The 9913-nt window shown below is 42.9% G+C and overlaps 1 protein-coding gene across 1 annotated transcript in view; it reads left to right on the forward strand.

Moving 5' to 3' along the window:
• OBSCN (obscurin, cytoskeletal calmodulin and titin-interacting RhoGEF) overlaps positions 1 to 9913 on the forward strand; it is a 172404-nt gene that overhangs the window by 39931 nt on the left and 122560 nt on the right. Inside the window, 3 exon segments of the mRNA XM_012557952.1 lie at positions 3 to 92; positions 4545 to 4820; positions 9768 to 9905. Coding sequence (XP_012413406.1) covers positions 3 to 92; positions 4545 to 4820; positions 9768 to 9905 — 504 coding nt within the window.

The raw sequence follows: 9913 nt of genomic DNA on the forward strand, positions 1-9913 counted from the left end.
GCTGGTGGTGCAGCAGGCGGGCAAGGCGGACGCCGGGGAGTACAGCTGTGAGGCCGGGGGCCAGAAGGTCTCCTTCCGCCTGGACGTCACAGGTGGGTCCCATGAGGTGCTGTGTTGCTTTGGAACATCATTCGGCACTGGGGTGGAGGGATGGACACACTGCCGCGTGGTTTGTACGCTCACAAGTCTCCCAATATAACAACAGTTTATGGGTACAACTGTGTGCCGAGTGCCAGGCCCTTTGTGAAGCGCTTCTTGTCTTTTTTCAAATACTGCTTTATTGAGATTTTGGTGAAAGTTTACACAGCAAGTTATGTTCCCATTTGACAATTTCTGCACAAATTGTTCAGTGACAGTAGTTACATTTATCACAGTGTGTCAACATTCTCTTTAATCGTGTGCTGTTTGTTCCATTTCCGGTACTCGAGTTTCCCCACACCCCTGCCCCCCATCTTCTCATCTTTGCTTTCGAGTAATTGTTGACCTTTGAGTCTCATACAGATGGTTTTTAAGTAGGGCACCAGTCTTATGGGTAGTATCCTTTATGTTTGTGTGCCACTCTGCTATTTGGCTAATAGGTGATCTCAGGGGATAGTAGACTCGGTTCAAACAGTGTCTCAGGGTGATAGTCTCAGGGAGTCCTCTGTTCTCGACTGTTCCAGTTAGACTTTTTTTTTTTTTTTTAATTAAGAATTTGAGTTCTGCTTCACATTTTTCTCCCATTCTATCAGGGACCATCTATTGTGACCCCTGTCAGAATGGTTGTTGATGGGTCTTCTAGTTCTGCTGGTCTCAGCATAGATGCTTCTTGTCTTTCTACTTTGCTTAAACTTTACCACAACTCTTCAAGGAAATTGTGGTTATTTCCATTTTAAGACAAGCACAGGGAAGTTTTGTAACTTTCCAAAGTTTGCACAGCCAGAAAATGATAGAGCCAGGATTTGGTGCCAATACTCTGGAATCATTTTCCTTCTGCTTAAAGAACTCTGTCTTAAAAAACTACTTATTTTTGCAGGTGTACTGGTGATACGGAGCCCTGGTGACACAGTAGTTAAGTGTTCAGCTGCTAACCACAAGGTCGGCAGTTCGAATCCACCATCTGCTCTTTAGAAACCCTATGGGGCAGTTCTACTCCGTTCTGTAGAGTCACTGTGAGTTGGAATCAACTTGACAGCAACAGGTTTTGATTTTGTTTTGTTTTGTTTTTTAACTGATGATACACATCGTCTAATTTTTTGGTTTATACGAAAACATCTTTGTTTTGCCTTCAGTGCTGAAGTCCCATTTTCTCAGGGTATCCAATCCTAGTTGAGCAGTTTCTTTCTCTTAGTATTTTAAAGACATCATTCCATTGTTTTCCAGCTTCTATGTTTCTTTGGAACATGAACTGTCAGATTTGTTGAGATTCCTTAGACAGTCATGTATCTTTTTTATCTAAGCCCCTTTAATATTTTCTCTTTGATTTTTGGCTTTAACCGTTTAACTCTGTTGAGCCTTGGTGTATTCATCCTACTTGAGATTGCAGAGAATCTTGACTTTGCGGGTTGATGTCTTTCATTGGTCCTAGAAAATTCTTGGGCAGTTTTCTTCTGCATCTTTCTCTCTCATTTTTTCCAGTTCTCCAGGCCCCCATTAGATCTCTACTAGCCCTTATAGCTATTTCTCACATGTCGAGAATGTGTGTCTGTCTATCTGTCTCTGTCTGTCTCTTAATTCTTTCTTTCTCTCTGCTTTAGTCTGGATAGTTTTTGGCCCTGTCTCCCAGTATCCTAATCCTCTGTTATGCTGCATCTAATCTGTTGGGACCCGATCTGTGGTGTGTTTAATTTCAGTCACCGTATTTTTAAGCTCTGTAATTTCCAATTTATTGGTTTTTTTAATGGAATTTAATTCTCTAGAGAAATTCTTCATCTCTGATCTATTGTCTGTCTCCTTTCCTCTATTTAAAATATTAGTTGTTGCTATGCTGTGGACTGGAAGTTCTATTGTCTGGTTCAACAGAGATGGTCTCCCCCCCCTCCACTCCCCCAATATTTGCTCCTGTCTTTGGTATGCCTGCAAAATGTTTGATTCACTGTCAGACATTGTATATGAAAATTGTTAAATAGGGATGATGTGATCTTATTCCCTCTTTCCTTGGCTAGGCAGATAGGACTAAGAACATTAATCCATTTTGGGACTGAGCTGACTGGAGGCTACATTGCAGTTTTGATAAGGGCCATCTATCCCTGGTTCTTCTCTGATCCTGGGTAAAGTCCTCCAAGGATTCCTGCTGAGAGCTTGGGATATGTATTAGGGTTCTCTCCTACTGACCCTGAATGCTAGTATTTGTCCATTTAGCACTGCAAAATGCTAAAAGAGTCCTCTCTGCTTTCAGAAGTTTTCTGCCTGGCTTCCTAGCCGCCTGCCCTGTGCAGCTTTAGAACTCATCAAACATCTTGAGGGGAAACAAGTAGAGTATGGGACTCAGTTCTTCACTCTCCCTTCTCACTGGGGACTTGGGCCCTCAAGAATTCAATTTTATAATATCAAGAGTTGGTAAGGATGTAGAGCAACTGGAACTCTCACTCACCTCTGGTGGGACTGTAAGTTGGTACAGTTATTTTGCAAAACTGTTCAACAGTAGCCACTGATGCTAAACACGTACCCACCTTATTTCCAAGCTGTTACAAGTGTCAACCAAAGACTTGTGCAAGAATGCCATGTTGTTGTTGTTAGGTGCCGTCAAGTCGGTTCTGACTCATAGCAACCCTGTGTGCAACAGAACGAGGCACTGCCTGGTCCTGCACCGTCCTTGCAATTATTGCTGTGTCAGAGCTCATTTTTGTAGCCACTGTGTCAGTCCATCTCACTGAAGGTCTCCTCTTTTTCGCTGACCTTCTACTTTACAAAGCATGATGTCCTTCTCCAGGGACTGGTCCCTCCTGATAACGTGTCCAACATACGTGAGGGAGGTCTTCCCATCCTCGCTTCTAAGGAGCATGCTGGTTGTACTTCTTCCAAGACAGATTTGTTTGTTCTTCTGGCAGTCCAGAAGAATATTGAATAATATTCTTCACCAACACCATAAGCCAAAGGCGTCAGTTCTTCTTTGGTCTTCCTTACTCATTGTCCAGCTTTCATGCATATGAGGTGATTGAAAACACCATGGCTTGGGTCAGGTGCACCCTAGTCCTCAAAATGACATCTTTACTTTTTTTTAACACTTCAAAGGGGTTTTTTGTAGCTCATTTGCCCAATGCAATATGTCTTTTGCTTTCTTGACCGCTGCTTCCATGCATGTTGATTGTGGATCCAAGTAAAATGAAATCCTTGACCACTTCATTATTTTCTCCGTTTATCATGATGTTGCTTGTTGGTCCAGTTGTGAGGACTTTTGTTTTCTTTATGTTGAGGTGTGATTCATACTGAAGGCTGTGGTCTTTGATCTTCAACAGTTAGTGCTTCAAGCCCTCTTCACTCTGAGGAAGCCAAGTTGAGTCATCTGCGTATCACAGGTTGTTAATGAGTCTTCCTCCAATCCTGATGCTGCATTCTTCTTCATAGAGTCCAGCTTCTCAGATTAAATACTCACAGCAGGCCCATTTTGGAAGCAAACAAAATGACCCTCGATGAAAAAGGAAACATAAATGTGATGTATTTGTGCGGTGGCATCCTATATTTCAATAGAAGGCAAACTACTGCTGTATCCAACAACATGGATGAATCTTACAGACATTATTTTGAGTGAAAAAAAAAGCAGACACAGAAAGTATATAATGTATAATTGAATTTATATGAAATTAAGAACAGGCAAAGTTGGTTTATAGTGGTGTGAGCAACATATTGGTTATCTTTCTGGGAGGTCATTGGTGACTGAGGGACCGGAAATGTCTGTATTTGATACGTGTGTGGTTACATGGGGGTATGTGTACATAAAGCTCACTGAACTGCACAGTGACAGTTACCGCAATTTACTACATGGAAGTTACAACTGGATATAAAAGAATAAAGTTTACGGAGGACGTACCATTTGCCACACTCTGGGAATAAAATACACCAAAAACTTGCAAAAGCCAGAACCTGTGTGAGGTGGAAACCTGTCAGAGAAGGAAAACCCAAATATTTTCCACTGAAATGAGTGATAGAAAAGTGGTAAGGCTGCACCCTGTCAAAGGCAGAAAACTTGCGAGACCTGGAAAAACATGGCAGTCCCGTCAAGTTCTAGCTGTCACAGGTTTCACTATGGTAAACAAGAAAGCTTGGCCCTACCTGCCAGGTGCTGACTGTCATATGAGAAAGAAAATAAACAGTTATAGGAGCTGGGACAGCCTTAGCCACCTTCCTCCAGGCTTAGGAATTGCTCTTGAGTCAGGCATGCCCAAATTGTGCACTTGGGGCTCCATGACAGGGGTCCTGTGTTTGTGAACTCGAGTCTAATAGCCCACAGGACACGTGACGTCACTGGGCTCAAGGGGAAATGTACTGAACTCTGGTGCTTCGGTGTCTGTGAAATGGGTTGGTACCATGTTTGTGTCTCTGACCCGTGTGCCACCCGTCCCCAGAGCCCACAGTGGTGTTTGCCAAGGAGCAGCCAGCTTGGAGCGAGGTGCAGACCAAGGCGGGGGCCAGCGCCACGCTGAGCTGCGAGGTGGCCCAGGCCCAGACGGAGGGGGCGGGGGACAAGGACGGGAAGAAGCTGAGTGCGAGCCCGAGGGTGCGCGTGGAGGCCACGGGCCGTGGGCGGCGGCTGGTGGTGCAGCAGGCGGGCAAGGCGGACGCCGGGGAGTACAGCTGTGAGGCCGGGGGCCAGAAGGTCTCCTTCCGCCTGGACGTCACAGGTGAGTGACCATTCGCCTTGTTTGAGGAAGATGATGGGACTGACTTATCGCCCTGATGGACCCTGGGGTCCTCAGTCCTTGGACTTCATGTCTTCTTGTCTCCCATCCTCTCACCATCCTGGGTCCCTGCTTGTGGCTGGGAGCAAAGGAGGCTCTCTTGGAAGGGTGTGTCCTGAAGGCAGGGAGAGGGGCTGTTCTTCTTCGCCTCAGGTGGTGTTTTCAGGCAGGAATGGTTAGTCACTTGTTCCCAGCCCCTGCCCAGAACCCTCCTTTTCTTCCTTGACTGCCAGGACTCTGGCTCTGTCTGGTACCTGGGGTCTGAAGGAGACCAGGCGTCTCTCCTCTGGGATATGTGAATAGCCTCCTGTTGGCTGGTCTAGGAGCTCCCACATTCCTTACCCAGAACCACATGGGGCTTCTCTGGTTTGAGGTGTTTAAATTCCATTGAGGAATGGTAGGGGAGGCTTCAGCCACCCAGTCATACTGGTATTATCTCAAGGCTGATCTTTTTTTTTTTAAATAATTTATTTTATTTTTGTTGTTGTTGAGAATATACACAGCAGAACATACGCCAGTTGAACAATTTCTGCGCATACAGTTCAGTGACATTGATTACATTCTTTGAGCTGTGCAAACATTCTTAGCCTCCTTTTCCAATTTGTTCCTCCCCCTCATTAACATAAACTCACTGACCCCTAAGGTTCCTATCTACTCTTTCAAGTTTCTGTTGTCAGTTTGATCCCATATAGATATATCTTAAAAGAGTACAGTGCTCAAGGCAGATACTCTTTACTAGTTAAGCTAAACTATTTGGTTTTAAGAAGACTTCAGTGGATATCTTTGGTTTAAGGTTTAAAGATTGTCTCAGGGCAATAGTTCCTGGGGTTTATCCAGCCTCTGTGCCTCCAGAAAGACTGGATTCCATGAAAATTTTAGAATTATGTTCTGCATTTCCCGCCTTTTGATCAGTATTCTTCTATAGAATCTTTGATCAAAATGTTCAGTAATAGTATCAAGGCTGATTTTTGAATGATCACAGTTTGGGTGCTCTGGGCCACGGTTGCTTTCCTTTGACATGGGTGTGGAAGCCCTCTGTGCACTTATGTGCACAAAATCTAGATCTGTGTGTTGTTGGAAGGTCTGTTGAAAGCAAATGAAGAACAGAGGATTGATAGATATGCTCCTGAGAGATTTGGGATTCTCTTTTTAAAGCAAATAGCATTTTCTCTTTGTCTTCAGTTAGAATATTCTGTGTGGAATTTCCCTTGGAGTTTGACATATAATTTTAGGAATGGAAAGTAATAAGTAGCTTCTGCGATAGGGTCATTGTGAGTCAGAATCAACTCGACGGCATGGGGGTTGGTTTGGTTTTGGCCACATCAGCAGGCCTTGTTCATGATGAGTTACTGTAGTAGCAGCTGCTGACTGGTAAAGTAGAGTTTATTTCATATCACTCCCCTAATGATCTGTGTGTGTCTGTACCGTCCTGGCTGGTTCATAGAAAAGTATGAGAATGAACTTTATCTTCCTTTTGTTAAGAGTCTTGACCTCCAGTTAGGGCTGCATTCCCACTCTTGACCACTAGGGGTCGCAACATAACACAGTCATACTGTATTAGTCTGTAATACCTTGGACCCCTGGTGGTGTAATGGTTATGAGCTCGGCTGCTAACCAGAAGGTTGGCAGTTCAAATACACCAGCTGCTCCTTGGAAACCCTATGGGGCAGTTCTACTCTGTCCTGTAGGATTGCTATGAGTTGGTATTGGCTTGACGGCACCTAACAGTCATAGCGAACCCCGTAGGACAGAGTAGAACTGCCCCATAGGGTTTCCAAAGAGTGGCGGGTGGATTTGAACTGCCGACCTTTTAGTTAGCAGCTGAGCTCTTAACCACTGCACCACCACGGCTCCATAGATACGAAACACGCTGATACATATCTCTTGAGCTTTATTTTAACAGAATGTTACCAATTATTTTATGCAAATAATTTTGAAAAGTTTTGATAAATTGACCATTTCCTAGAAAACTTTTGACTTGAGAAGAAATAGGCAACTCAGACAGTCCTACAACAGTAAAACAATGGGCTCCGTAGTTAAAAATCTTCTCACAGAGCAGAGTATAAGCACACATGTTCTATTCTGGGAAGAAATGATTCTAAGTTTATCAAGAATCTTACAGCAAATACAAAAAATAATACATTTTCCAACTCATTTTATGCAGCTAGGATAACAGTGATACCAAAATCTGACAAAGAAAGTATGAAGAATTAAAATTATAGGTCTATCTCTTATGGGTATCAAGGCCAGTATCCTAAAGAAAATTTTGACACAGTGAATTTAACAATATATCAAGAGGATAATATACTGTGACCAAGGTCACAGTCTAGGAATGCAAGTTTGGTTTAGCATTGGAAACATTAGAAAATCAGTATAAACAAAAACCAGACAAGAGGAAATGGAGAACCCAGGGTAGAAATAGGGAGAGTGCTGATACATAGTCGGAATGCAACCAATGTCATGGAGCACTGTACCTATAACTGTCAAATGGGAAACTAATTTGCTCTGTAAACTTTCACCTAAAGCACAATTTAAAAAAAAAGTTGAAAAACTTGAGATAAGCAAAAAAAAAAAAAAAAACCAGAAAAGTAATATAAAAAAAGAAAATCAATATAAACTATAAAATCAGCAGATTAATGGAGAAAAACTGTGATTATTTCAATAAATGCAGAATAAATACCTGATAAAATTTCATATCATAAATCTAGAATAAGCATTGGATAAAATTGAGCATCAATTCTCAGTAAAAAATTCTTAACAAACTAGAAATAAAAGGGAACTTCCTTGATTTGATAAAGAAGAATTAACGCATTTAAACTGTAAGGTTGATGAACACACAGAAGAACGAACAAATCAGTATTAGAAAAAATACAACCAGAATACTCCTTAGAAGCAAGGATGGCTAAAGTTCGTTTTGCTTACTTAGGGCCTATCATCAGGAAAAGGCAATTTCTTGAAAAAGACATCCTATTTGGTAAAACAGAGGGTCAGTGAGAACAGGAGAAACCTTGTAGCCATATCAAATGGGCTCAGACACATTAAAGATTATGAAGATGGTGCAGTACCAGGCAATGTTTTGTTCTGTTATGCATAAGGTCCCCATGAGTTGGAACCAATTCAGTGGCAGCTAACAACAAAAGAAACTACAAAAAAATTAGGACACTGTGTACTTACAGTAGAACCTTGAACACTTTCCCTTTAAAATTGGAATAATCCAAGGATACCCACTGTCACCACCTCTGTCCACCACTGTACAGCATAGTAAAGAGATAAATGAAATAAAAGGTATAAAAGTTAGAAAAAATGAAAGTCATTCACTGATGGTATGATTATAAATACAAAATACTCAAAAGATAAATTATTAGCAGTAGTAGAGGAGTTGAGAAAGATTGCCACCTAACAATGAATATACAAACACACTTTGTTATCTACGTACTAGCAACAAGCCACTGGAAATTGAATTTTTATACAACACCATCAGAAGTATCATGTTTCTACTTCCAAGTCTAATACGACATGTTTATGGCCTCCATGGGGAACATTATTAAACATTTTTGAGAGCTAGTAAAGAAGATGTAAATAAATGGAAAAAAATCCATGGAAGATTTAAAGATGTTCGTTCTCAATCAAAATCCAAACAAAAAATTTTTTTGGTGGTGGTGGGAGGGGGGTTGAAATTGCATACCAATTCCAAGGACCAAGTATAACCATTACACTCTTGAAGTAGAACAGAGAGAGCATTTGCTCTGCCTGCTACCAAGACTTATTATAAAGCTACAGTAATTAAGACAGCAGAGTCTCAGTGTAGGGATAGATGAGCAGACAAAAGCAACAGAATGTGGTGAGCTCAGAAGCAGACCCATGCATACCTGGACCCCCCCTCCACTTGTTTTTCTTCTTTTTACCGTGGTGCCTGTAAAGAGTGCAGAAAAGATGGTCTTTTCATAAATGGTGGTTGGTCCATTTAACCATATGCAAAAAAATAAATAAAATTGAACCCCTACCTGACACCACACACAAAAATAAACTAATAAGTGGGTTAGTCCTCAGCGTGCAAGGTAAAACAATAAAGCTCTTAGAAAACATCAATTGTTTAATGCCCTCAGGGTAAGGAAAGATTTCTTAAGCAGATTTCTTAAAGAGGACATAAAATGCAGTAACTCAAAAAACATGATTGATATATTTGACTACTGTATATATCGTATATATGTAAACATTGACTACCGATAAAGGAAGAGTCCAAGCCACACAGGTGGGGCAGATATTCACAGCACGCATAACTGTCTGTGCTCCAGCATTTAAGTATCTAAAGAGCTTCAAAAAATGAATATGAAGAAGACAGGCAATGATATTGAAAACTGAGTAAAGACTTGAACAGTGACACCACAGGAGAGGAAACAGGAATGGCCAATGAACTTGGAAAAGGAGCTCCCCTGTAACAGTCCTCAGGACAGTGCGCACAAAAGTCACGGGGAGGTAGATCCCCACGCCCAGCAGATGGCCAGGAGTTAGCACATCCGACATACTAAGAGTAGGCTCGGCGGTGGAGCACCAGGAACTCCCCTGCACTGCATCTTGGGAAAGTCTCTGGCGTCATCTGGTCGGATTGAAGGTGCACAGGCATCCCGACCCCGCAGCCCTCTCCTGGAGCAGCGTGTGCCCAGGCGCAGTCTTACAAAACGTCCCCACATGCTGTCAGTGTCAGGAGGTATAAATGCACTGCAGTGAGCTGTTGCTCAGAAGGGCCCGGGGCCTCTCCAGGCCTCAGAGCTGGAGGCAGAGCCTGGAGTAGCTTCCGGATCTCCTGGCTCCCGCCCAGGCCTTCTTTACCCAGTGCTGTCTTTCTGACTTAGATGATGTCTCTGACCACGTGTCTCTTTCTGTCCCCAGAGCCCACGGCAGTGTTTGCCAAGGAGCAGCCAGCTCGGAGCGAGGTGCAGGCCAAGGCGGGGGCCAGCGCCACGCTGAGCTGCGAGGTGGCCCAGGCCCAGACGGAGGTGGCGTGGTACAAGGACGGGAAGAAGCTGAGTGCGAGC

This window comes from Trichechus manatus, unplaced genomic scaffold, assembly GCF_000243295.1.
Source record: "Trichechus manatus latirostris isolate Lorelei unplaced genomic scaffold, TriManLat1.0 scaffold00128, whole genome shotgun sequence".
NCBI lineage: Eukaryota > Metazoa > Chordata > Mammalia > Sirenia > Trichechidae > Trichechus > Trichechus manatus.